The following is a 13,041-nucleotide window of genomic DNA, read 5'->3' as shown; positions in this document are numbered from 1 at the left end:
TTATAGCCGTAGTTCGAAAATTGTGCGAATGTATATGTATTTGTATCATACATGTTTTAGTCAGACTCATCATTAAACTAAATTTTACATGGTTTTTGTTGTTTGAAATGAGTGGTAAGATAATGGATACAGTAACATTGTATCGTACGAAAGTTAAATTCAGTGTTTACCCCTCTTTCTCTGATGTAGGGTCATATTCTCTCATATTTTGTAAATTTATGTGATTGATATCAGTTTAAAAAAACAGACATAAAAATTATGACTTTCGGCCTTTTTGGTGTTTTCTGCACACCACCTCCTTTTAGGAATAATATTGATTCGAATACAACAAGAGTATGGAGGCTACAAGTATTTATAAAATAACTCAAGTATTCTTAAGACTATTTTGCCTACAGTACAGATGAGCTTTTAAGAAAAAAAAATGTTTCTATACACTTTATTTATTATCCAATTAATATCGTTTTCAACTCTAAAACAAAACATTTTGACACATTAGGCATGCTTCCATAGATTCTTATCAGCAATGTGGTTCCTCCAAAAGGATAAATACCCTTCCTCCTCTACACATTCATTCATGAAATCATGTCACACAAAGGTAATGGGTCCATGATTATATTTCCAACTTTCAGTCAATATAAACTGAATATTCCATTGCCTTAAAGGAAATACCACAGTCCTAGTACTCTATCTGGTTACATAATCCAAACTAACCTGGAGATTAATATGTTACAAAACCAGCAAAACCATGAGGGTTTCATACAACGATAAAATTCATAAAACAGTTATCATATAGTATCAATTATCATTATCAGGTTGACAGCAAGGGTATTTATTTCCTCTTTTCATGTTTTTAATCTGTTGTAAAGACAGTGATGTGTAAAACATCTTGGGTGAATTTGTATTATTTTGATTATTTCATTTGTGATACAAGAGGTTTTGTCATCAACTAAGATTTATTGAGGGATTGATAATATCCTTTTCAATTCTGAAAAATAACTTGTTGGTTCATAAAGCATGATTCCTTAGATTTTTATCAGCAATGTGGTTCCCCAAAAGGATATAAAGACCCTCCTCTACACATTTATTTAATCATGGGCCCATCACAATATGTAACAGGTCCATGGTTATATTTAAAACTTTCAGTCAATATAAAGTGATTATTAGAAACAGCCTAAAAGTAAATACTCATTATAATCACAATGAGTTTTATAGACCATCACATGCATACAGGTCAATTTCGTATCATTACCGTTTAACGTGTATGTAAAAAAAAGCCGAGGGATAGACTTTTCATTGGTCATTTATTCCTGTCGTGTTATGATACTTGCTATAATCACATTCATTATAGTCTATCTTGTTACATTACCTCACTGACATGAATGATATTATGTTTCAAAACAAACAAAACCATGAAATTTCATACATAAAGATTCATACAATAATCCTCATGTAAAAATCAATTATGATAATCTGGCTGACAGCAAGGGTATCTATTTCCTTTTTCATCGTTATGATCTATTGTAAAGAGTGATATATAAAATATCTTGTGTGTATTTGTATAATTTTGGTTATTTCATTTGTGACACAAGAGGCTTTGTCATAAACTCAGTTTTAATGAAGGATTGATAATATCGTTTTTTAATTCTAAAACAAAACATTTTGACTCATAAGGCACGATTCCATAGATTCTTATCAGCAATTTGGTTCTCCAAAAGGATATAAAGACCTTTCCTTTTCTACACATTCATTCATGAAATCATGGACCCATCACATAAAGGTAATGGGTCCATGATTATATTTACAACTTTCAGTCAATATAAACTGAATATTCCATTGCCTTAAACGGAAATACTTGTTTTATCACAATTCACATATAGACGAGTTTTGTAGACCATCACATAAGGTCAATTTTATATCACTACTATTTACGTGTTTATGAAAAAAGTGGAATGGATAGACCTTTCATTGGTTATTTTTCCTCTGTCTGAGGCATGACAATCTCAGTGACTGTAACTAATAATACACATACATATACCCAACTCCATGGAGTTATTTCTCTGTGTTAGCTCCATGCTCACTCTTTACAAAATCCCTTTTCATTGAGAGGATAGTGGAGTATAGTGTATAATTGTCTTTTCAACGAAGCAAAAAAAGCAAAAAAAAAAAAAAAAAAAGAATAGCACACACATGAGTAAAACGAGACCATGACTTCCAACTCAGGTATCTTGAAAGACCTGATAAACACTTCGTGGACATATCGGCAGTGATGAAAAGTCACTCCAACGTTCTTATTATATTCATAATGTTTGCAATAATCGAAATAATTTGGCCTACTATGACATTGCATAGTCTTCCATACTGATGGGTTATCCTGACGATTTCATATGGAACGTTTATACATATATAGCCATGATTTTCCAAACATCGGGAAAATTAATTAGATAATTCTCGATATCATAATGATCAGTGTGAAAACTAAGATCTTTACTGTCTTCTGTTTATATTTTTTTGTCTAATGTTGTTAAAAGAAAAGTGTTGAAAATATCTTGAATGATTTGCGTCGCTTAGTTGTTGCACTTTGCGATAAGGAGGCTAGATGCCTTCTATATAGTCAGCTTTGATGATTTTCTTTAAACAACTGTTTGCAATTATTTTAGAAAACAAGTTTTCTTTTAATGATAACAATATGATTTAGTGATACATCATGCTCTACAATGCATCTTAACAGTATTATCTGGATATTACCTCCCTTTGTCTCAGAATGAGAAGATCATTTCATCACAAAATGATGATCGAGGTCTCGATATGCATGCAACTAAGAAGGCAAACTTCATCATCGACGAAAAATTTGATGTACAGAAGACAATCATTGGAGTCACTCATGATTATTAGGGTAGCAAATATGCTTTATACTTATGTTGTTGGTACGAAATCTGTAACATCATTATACTGTTATAAAGTAAATGACTAAGAATAAAAAATAATCATCTAAGTTCTTGGTTCAATTGCTTTCCTTGCGTTGAAAGGAACTGTGTCCTCATCTCACGTAAATGCTGATTTAATCAGTTCTTCTAAAAGATTTTTTTTCCGGAATGATGAATAAACACATTTTTTTTAATCCTTCTTTTTAAAATAAATCTTTTATCACATTCTCTTTAAAAGGCTGTCTGGTCAGTTGTAGATATCTGATTATAAGAGGTACAGTTATTATTATATCCATTCCGTTTAATTGCTATTCACTGCATTAAAAAACCTGAGTACAAACAAGATCAAGCGAAAGACGCGATTATCATGTTGATCGCAAGTATGAAGGTTTTTTAAACATAAGTTCGTTGATGGTAACATAATTATTCGAGATCTGAAGGCATGCCGTCATCCATTCGAGAGGTTAATTTAAACATTAGAAGCATTCCTGATGATATCTAAGGTAAGCTATTTTGCCGCTTATTTTCACCATCTTTTCTGTCTTCATTTTCTTACATTTTTATTGCTATGTTTTCGATCTGCAAGCCATATAGGCCTACGGTGTGTCAGCCAAGAACAATACGCCAAGCTGATGAAGATCCTCTCTCCCTACACTCTAGATGCAGATTTACACCATTTAATCTGATTCTTGTAGATTTATTCTCATTCTTTCTCAGCTGATATGCTTTTTGCTCAAGCAAGAATCGCCTTCTCTTCATCGGTGCAGGCAGGTCGGTTACGACGCGGAATGCGTGGCGGATAGCACGTTGACCTTGTGATGAGGTTACCGGACGTTGGGCTCGTTGATACGCACCTAGAACGGCATCTCTATCCAACATGGTAGTAAAGCGTACAATGATCGGATCATGACCACGCCTACTTTCATCACTTCCGGGTGTGATGCGTCTTGGCAATCGATGTGCATTTGAAATGACCATACTCAGCGCTTCTTCCTTCGAAAACCCAAGCTCATGAATGATCTTTCTCACAACCTCAACAACTTGTTCATCTTTCTTTTTCTCTACTCCGTATATTAGTAGATTCATTTTCCGATCATGAAGCTCTAAAGCCATTATCATTTGTTTTAATTCATTCTCAACGCTTTCGTTCTTCTTTTGCATCTTGGGCAAAATATCATTTTCGATAACTGTCAATCTTTCCCTTGTTTCTTTGACTGCGGCTTGCAAATCAGCCATATCTGCCCGAATTTCTGAAACTTCCCTTCGTATGGCTGATACATTCGAGTTTAAAGTATCTAACTTCTCAATTATCCTTTCAGTTGTTTTTGTAAAGTCTGAGTGACTTACCGGAGTGGAATCCAATGTGGGGGGTGCCATCTTGGTTTTCTCAGAGGTAAACTGGTAGAGCGTATCTTCTGTGCAGACAGGTGTAGTAACCGTATGCGAAGAAACAGTCGGGTTTGTTGAAAAGGCTTCAGCCGTCTGGTTGCCCGATGTGTCACCTTCAGAGATCCGTATATCGGGATGTGTATTACTTTGTTGAGCGACACAAGAACTTTGTCTGTTATTTTTCCTCTTTCTTAAAAGATATGGTTCTCTTTTAGATCTGTTGGAATTCTCCTTGCTCATAATAACACCGATGGTAATGGAGCATTCTCAAAAAAGTACATAGATCCGGAAAAAAAAGGAAAATTTAATCTGCCATTACAGACCACGTCTCACGTCTCCGCGCGTCACGTCCACACCCTCCTCACGTCCACACCCTCCTATACCAATTTTGATCAAAATAAAAATAGTTGGGTTTAACCCATTGTGTGATTTGACATGGAATGATCCAAATTTCATATTCATTTTGTAAGACAATGCCAAAGAGTTTTATGGAACCATCAAAGTACACCTTCACAGGTTACACTATGCACAAACTTCAATATGACTTTATTGTCATGCTCAAGTCAGAGGGGAACTCATCCTTGTAGCTGAAATTGGCTACAAAAACTCATCTTGTCCAAATGATAGTTGACTACATCATGTTAGAATATTGGCATAAGAGGTAATACACAACATGGTTGAGCTTCTAAATTCAATATTCAATGTTTATGACAGGTGCTAATGCTTTTAAAATGTGTTTTCAGACATTGTTAATCTGTTTATTCATTCACTGTACAAGTATGTCTTAAGAACAATGGATGAGAAATTTAGATTATAATCAAAGAGGTCATCTTCTTTATCTGACAGGCTGTCTCCAAACATTGTTCTTTATCCCTGTCATTAAGTTGTCAATTGATTCTTTGAAAAACAATTTTGCAGCTGTCAATGGTGCCTTATGGAGTCCTATAGATGCGTATCACTCTCGCAAGCTGTCCCCTCCCAAAAACTCTTCACGCGGAAGCCGTAAAGTGACCGGGAAGTCCAAATCATCAAGAGAGAACTCCAGGCCGGGTCAGAAGACAGAAATAGGACCAGGTGGAGATGCCGGGTCAAAGGTCACCTTGCCTGATGTCGGCAGGGAAGAAACACAATTGACCATCAAGAGCAGAGATACACAAAAATGTACGTATGAATAAGATTGTAATAATGATAACGATGATAATAATAATAGGCATATATCTTATTACTTGCATATATGCTAGCACCATCTATCTATAAATAATGTTCTGAGGAGAGCTATTATTATTGCGGTTTTTTATCGTTTTTTGCAGTAAAATGGGGGGGGGGGGGAGTTGAAGGGAAACATGAAATCAATCTTCTTAGGAAGAGCTGAAGGTTCTTTTGTGAGGATGTTATAGGAGAGACACCATAGAAAGTTGAACAGCCTCGCATCCCCTCCCCTGTCCTTGCTCCTCCCGTACTTCTGATCCCACCTTCCACTCGCTGTAGATTACTTTTTTTGTGGTAGCATATGTCTTCATGTGTACACCGCCATCTTTAAATTATTTCTCAACTCTTTGTTTTTTATTTCACAGCAAGAAAAAGTGCCTTGAAAACTGAAAGCAGCAAAGAAAACACCCCCAAGAAGAGGGCTACTATCCAAAGTCCTAGTAGAGACAATTCAGGGAGAAAATCACTCACAGAACTTACAAACCAAAGGTAAGATCAAACTAAAATCAGACTGTTTATATGAAGGTACCATCCATAGTATATGCCTTAGTTTTGATCAAGGGTACCCAGAGTCCATTTGAGTTTGAGAGCCAGTCGTAAACCAGAGAAGATTAGTCTATCTCACATCTTCAAGTAAAATTCAGATATTATCAATGTAGTTGAAGGAAAGGGTTAGAAAGACAGTTTTTTAATCCACATGTTAGCATATTATTTTTGTTAGTGAAAATGATGGGATGAATATGAAGTATTCTTTTTTACTTGTAAACTATAATGGAGAAAATTGTTTTGCCTCATCATCTGAAATGAAAAGGTATTAAAGGCCACATATAAAACTGTTCAACTGAATAAACAAATATTTATTTCGCTATGAAAATTATAATCCCAAATTATAAACGAAATGTGCGGTTTCAGATTTTACACCTTCTGAACCTAGGCAATGTATGCATGTCAATTTGTTCTACTCTTATGGATATTAGTAAAGAATATACAAAGAGAACATTTAGACTAATCTTGCAGAGAGATTCTTGGCATGTAGAATATAATGCCGTCCATCAATATTTCTGTGGAATGTTAGCTTCAATGGAATACAAATTTAACTTTCTACATTCTCACCATAGACCTGAACCAGATGGAGCAGAGCAACAAAAGACACCTTCCAAAGAAAACGAGGATGATGGCAGTGATGATGAGGAGGATGAAGAAGGAATCGAGAGCGAAGATGAGAGCTTGAACAATGATAGGGACAAACTAGAGGAAGAAGAAGAGGTGGAGGAGGAGGAGCAGGATGAAGATGGAGCCAGCATTGCTTTACCCCAAGCTGTCGTCGATGAGGAGCAAGCCTTGGAGAGTGGTCTGAAGGAGGATACACTAATTGATCAGGATTTAAGAGTAGGTTTATTTAGTCTATTAAAGAAACTTCCAGTCTGGGTTCTGTTTCATGAAGATTTGTCACAATATCAAATACACAATTTCTATAGTGAGTTTACTATGATGAAATCAATGAAATCAAATGATTTCAGTAGCTTTAGAGTGTTATTGCAAGTATGTCGTTATTATAACAAGTTTTATGACACAGGCCCCAGGTTTGGTTTCGTTTAATCCATTGAGCCCTATGCCTGAGACAGCGTAGTCTGGGATCTATGGCAAATAAATGTTATTCTGAAACGGAATCATTGATTGGGTTAATGAATCCAAACAATCATTCTTGATGGATAATCCTACCCTTTGGGATCTTATTTAGTGTCTTTTTGATATGGGGCCCATTTTGTAAAGACTTATTATTATGGTTACTTTGTTATTATTGTAACTATCAAAGAAACCTTGATTTTGATTTGCTACGAATGAATTCAATTATTTGAATGTATTCAATGAATATATTCAATTATTTGAATGTATTCAATGAATATATTCAATTATTTGAATGTATTCAATGAATATATTCAATTATTTGAATATATTCAATGAATATATTCAATTATCTGAATTTATTTAATAACAGGTTGAGGGAGATGGTGAAGCAGAACCAGAGCATAGCATGATTGACTATAATGAGGATCTCACTGCTGTAGATGAAAGAACAGAGTCTGAAATGAGACAAGTAGAGGTCAAGCATCGGGTCACTTTTCATCAACTGAAGGAGGAAATCCTTGGCAGTGTAAGTTGCTCTCCCCATTTTAGTTGTTTCCACCACTTAGCAATTCATCTCTCGGAATTAATTTACCAGTATATCTAGTCATACATTATATTGCTGTTGCATTTTCTTTGTGGTACACACACCATACAGCAGCCTACACCCCCTGAATAAGCTACTTGGCTATGCCTCTGAGTCGATAATGTTATAATAATCTGACATATTTTCAAAAATCTGAATTTTGACCATTACAAACCCTTGGTTTCATATTTTTCATGGTGAATTTACTACACACTCTTCTGGCAACTGCTATTTCTTCCCCCCTTTATTGAGCAAAATTATCCTTCTTATTCAGCTAAAAGGGGTCTGTAATCTTAACTAAAATATCTGTACTTTCTCTTTGCTGTGGTACAGTTGGTAGGTATGGAGCTGTTCAAAGCTTTTTTGGCTGGGACTCTGGGAGAGGACATGATTAATTTCTGGTTGGATTGTGAGATGTACCGTGATAATGTACAGAGCATGGAGGGAGGTGCTGATATCAAAAGGACAAGGCTTTTCAGGTAAGAAGTCAAACACTTTTGTCATTCTATGGGATATCTACTTCCAATGAGATCCTGTAATTTGAAAATGTTATTTATTTTTTAAAAAGAGCACAACATAAATAAAAGTTTACCAGCAATATTGATTATCAGACATGTCAAGTGAAAGATATGGTCATCCAATATTATTATCTAGAAAATACACAAGATGTTTTTTACTGGCGATCAACTGATTAAATTGTATGAATCTCCTGTATCATATTCAGATTAGCAATTATACCTTGTTAGCCTAGTATGTGCTAGAATAAATTATGATGCTACACATAGTATTTCTTTTGGTGACATCACAATGACAGGACACACATAATGTGCAATTATTAAGAGTAACCTTGGAAAATGCACATTATGCACTTGCTCTTGCAGGCAGAGCAAAATACTATATTCATATACATTTTTTGCAAAAGCATCTGCTGTTTATTCGATGATGGTATTTCGATAAGTAGCCTACACAATCGGAATCCAATGTTTTTGGATTTTATGAAGACCGTTGCAACAGAAATTTTGCCTCAAAAACGCTACTTCGATGATGTGATAAGTAATTTTTTTCTTGTCGTTTACAGAGACATCCAAGACAAGTACCGATTCAAGCTGACTCCAGATGCCCAGAAACAAATCAAGCAAGCCCAGGGGAACATTGGTCTGAGTGAATCAGTCTTTACAAGGACGCAGTATGATGTACTCAGAAGGCTAAGGTCTTATTGGGTAGCCAGGTTTCTCATACACCAGGAAAGGACAGGAGAATATAGGTATGGGACTGAAGAATTTTTGAGCATGTAATAGACTTTAAAAGGAAGAGAGTAGTCAAAATCAGATTTAGCAAGCACAAGGGAACATTGGTCTGAGTGAATCTGTCTTTACCAGGACAGAGTATGATGTACTCAGAAGGCTGAGGTCCCATTAGGTAGCTAGGTTTCTCATACATCAGGAAAGGACAGGAGAATGTAGGTATGGGACTCAAGAAGGTTTTTAGTCTTACCGTGAGCTTCAAACAATAATACAAACATGACAGATGAAGATCTAAGTTTATATAAGATAATATCGTCAATGAATGATGTTACTTAGTAAAAATATTTGATTTGATTTGATTAAAAAGAACCCAAATTCCTTTTTAGTATCTTTTTTTCAGCTATAAAAAGTGTTTTTAAAGTAACTAACCATTCAGAGTCATCTGAAATTGAGATAGGAGAAATAGAATTAGCGAAATGAGAGATAGAGAGAGAGAGAGAGGGTATTTCATGAGATAGAGTATCTTGATGCATCAAATAATCCATGTTTCTTTCATGATTGCTTTTAGCTATGACCGACTGAGAGAGCGCCACCAACGGATGATGGAAGATGCTAAGAAACCCATGGATACCTTCCTCCCGTCAATATCCCTGGTCAACTCCTTACCCGTCAGGCCTTCATCCTGCTTCCGATTGGCTACCACCCAGAAGGACTGGTCAATCGTTGCCCATGGAGGGCGCCGTATGGAGGAGTACATCCGGCCGGGACATCTCATGACGTTGGACGACACCAATTATATCCCAAGACCAATGTCGGCAAGGTTTCACGTGGGGCTGGCCTGTGATAGAGATGCAGGAAGACCATTCCAGAGATATCTTGAAAAGTGAGTATTATATTCAGGAGTACAGTGATGGTAATGATAATAATGATTTAAAAAAATGATAATGATAATGATGAATGCAATAATGGCCATGATGATGATAATAATAATGGTGGAAATGATAATTATAATGATTAAATGACAATCGTGATAATGGTATTAGTTTCAGTTAATCAGAAGAAAATTAGAACTCTGTGACATAAAACAAGAAAAAATAGTTGATTTATGTGCTTAGTTGAAAAGTGAATAAATGCATTTTGTTTGGAAGAAAAATGTATTTTTTGCTAACTATGGTATGTTCTGTTTTTCTCCTCCAGTCATTCTGACCGGCTTCTTCTAGCAAATCTTCTCTTCTGGCAAGATGTATCTGACTACGTCGTAGCTGAGGACAGATCAGCTGACCGCTTGCTTCTCATGGGTCAAGCATGGTCAATCTTCAATAAATACATCATGGATGATGGAATATGGAACATCGGTAAGACTTGATTGTCCATTTCTACTAAGATCTGATATGTGATCTCTCCTTACCAACATCAATTGTGAGAATTCTATTACAAATTTTAGTCTTCATTCTGACTGCATATTTTCAGTAACTTGTAACATCACCTTGTTTTTTATTACAAGTTTAATAAAACATAATTCAAAGCTTCACTGATTTATTTACCCATATGAAACTGAATTGTTTAAAATTCAGGATGAAATACTGTATCATTATTGATATTTCTTTATCTAAACACGTAGAGATTTTAAAGTTGAAATGTTTAGAGCTTATTTCAAGTTTAGTGCCATTTTTCCCCATTGATCAAGTTAGAACTGCGTAGTGGTCTTTTTTTCTTAACCAAATTGTTTCAACTTCTCTCATCGTTTCGTCTTGTATCAAATAAAGATCTGCCTCCAGGAGAAAGGGACTTTATCCATAGCACTCTCCTCTTGACCAGTGACTTTGTCGAAGCTGCGACCTTTGACCGGGCCAAAGAACACGCAGTCCACATGCTTCAGAGAGAATGGCTTCACTTCTTGAAGGAAGACCTCAAAGTGTTTCTAGAGTAAGTACAGCTCAAGCCAATCTAATAAAACTAGTCAGAATATCACAATTGTGATGGCTGTTAAAAGCATCTGAAATTGTTACAGGGTTGCAAGATATTTTGATACTATACATTTGAAACAAACACTTAAACACGCTTTTTGAGCAAAAACACTTTTTGTACATGTGCTGACATTATTTTTGCCTTCAAACCAACTCACATAAGTTGTGTTTCAAATTGTAGGCTATCTAATATCAATGATATCAAAATATCTTCAATGTAAAAAATAGTGGTTTTGATATGTTTAAAGCAAGAAACCTGACTTTGAAGGCTCTTTCATTGAGGTAATGTCATAAAACCAAGACATTATACCAATTACCCTTATCTAACTCACTAGGGTCACCACAGGAAAAGTTTTATGATAATGCAACCTCGATTCCCCCCTTTCAACTGTGGCACCTGTTCTAGATGTTAACTTGAGTTGATAGGAAAGACATATTTTCAATAATCCATGGCGGTATTGAAAAATTAAAAATTATCTTTCTTGTTTATCTAGGAACCTATCCAGAAAGTTCACCTGCTTATAACAATCACTTTTCATCTCCCTTGGGTAGTCTTCACATACAGGTTTCACAGTATTGCTGCTGGTGATAGTCAACTACTCAAACAGAATCATGCAGCCCAAATATGCATATAATGATGAATAGTCAGTGGGAATCCTTTTGAAGATGCAGGACCAGATATGACTATTGGTATTTTGTTTTTTTCTTACAGCTGCAGAGCCAGACCCGAGGATCGTATCCTGTCAGCGAGCTCTCATCGATCATCCTACTCGGAGAGGTCTGCTGTAGCAAGACAGGAATCGCTCCTGGGAAAACTGTAAGTAGGAACAGGCATCAAACTTGTGTAGTCTAGCAAAAAAAAAGTATCAGGGGGGGTTTTCACAACAGTGAACAATGTTTCACAAGAATGACTGAAATCATGCTCAGGCGACTAACATGCACTTGTTATTTACTGCATGATTTCATTTGGTGAATATGCAGTAGCGCATGTCGCTTCAGCATGATGTGACCAATATGATGGTGTCTCAGCACGTTGCCTCACATAACTGGGAATCTAATGCCATATTTTGTCAGATTAAAATCTTTGTGAAACACTTACTTGCTCTCATATGTTGTTTCTTACAAAGCATCACAGGCATGTATTCACAATAAAAAAGAAAGCAAAGAAAAAAATTGCTTGATTATTCTACTTTAGTCTCTTTTGTTGTATGACCTTGTATGACTAAATACCTGTTCTCACTCAGTCGTATAATCATCCAGTATGTAATGTTGCCTACTAATGGGCATGAATATCAGGTTTTTGTCTCGCCTGCATAGCAGAGCGAGACTATAGGCGCCGCTTTTCCGACGGCGGCGGCGTCAACATCAAATCTTAACCTAAGGTTAAGTTTTTGATATGACATCATAACTTAGAAAGTATATGGACCTAGATCATGAAACTTGGACATAAGGTTAATCAAGTATTACTGAACATCCTGCCTGAGTTTCAGGTCACATGACCAAGGTCAAAGGTCATTTAGGGTCAATGAACTTAGACCATGTTGGGAAAATTATTTTCAAAATCTTAACCGAAGGTTAAGTTTTTGAAATGACATCATAACTTAGAAAGTATATGGACCTAGTTCATGAAACTTGGGCATAAGGTTAATCAAGTATTAGTGGACATCCTGCTCGAGTTTCAGGTCACGTGACCAAGGTCAAAGGTCATTTAGGGTCAATGAACTTTGGTCAAGTTGGGGGTATTTGTTGAATTACTATCATAACTTTGAAAATATATGGATCTAGTCCATGAAACTTGGACATAAGGTTAATCAAGTATTAGTGAACATCCTGCTTGAGTTCGAGGTCTCATGACTAAGGTCAAAGGTCATTTAGGGTCAATGAACTTTGGCCAAGTTGGGGGTATTTGTTGAATTACTATCATAACTTTGAAAGTATATGGACCTAGTTCATGAAACTTAGACATTAGGTTAATCAAGTACCACTGAATATCCTGTGCGAGTTTCAGGTCACGTGACCAAGGTCAAAGGTCATTTAGGGTCAATGAACTTTGGTCAAGTTGGGGGTATTTGTTGAATTACTATCATAACTTTGAA

At 35.8% G+C, this 13,041-nt stretch overlaps 1 protein-coding gene across 4 annotated transcripts in view; it reads left to right on the top strand.

Moving 5' to 3' along the window:
• The window catches only part of LOC129265328 (regulator of G-protein signaling 22-like), a 55,489-nt gene that overhangs the window by 11,796 nt on the left and 30,652 nt on the right, over positions 1-13,041 (top strand). For all 4 annotated transcript variants that reach the window (XM_064102375.1, XM_064102374.1, XM_064102373.1 and 1 more), the window contains exons 5-14: positions 5,232-5,474; positions 5,888-6,011; positions 6,641-6,911; positions 7,522-7,677; positions 8,068-8,213; positions 8,813-8,998; positions 9,547-9,861; positions 10,176-10,333; positions 10,745-10,904; positions 11,658-11,762. In XM_064102375.1, coding sequence (XP_063958445.1) covers positions 5,232-5,474; positions 5,888-6,011; positions 6,641-6,911; positions 7,522-7,677; positions 8,068-8,213; positions 8,813-8,998; positions 9,547-9,861; positions 10,176-10,333; positions 10,745-10,904; positions 11,658-11,762 — 1,864 coding nt within the window. The remainder of the gene's footprint in view (positions 1-5,231; positions 5,475-5,887; positions 6,012-6,640; positions 6,912-7,521; positions 7,678-8,067; positions 8,214-8,812; positions 8,999-9,546; positions 9,862-10,175; positions 10,334-10,744; positions 10,905-11,657; positions 11,763-13,041) is intronic.

This window comes from Lytechinus pictus, chromosome 7, assembly GCF_037042905.1.
Source record: "Lytechinus pictus isolate F3 Inbred chromosome 7, Lp3.0, whole genome shotgun sequence".
Classification (NCBI taxonomy): Eukaryota; Metazoa; Echinodermata; class Echinoidea; order Temnopleuroida; family Toxopneustidae; genus Lytechinus; species Lytechinus pictus.
Note: the sequence above shows the minus strand (reverse complement) of the source record. Positions and strands in the feature narration are given on the sequence as shown.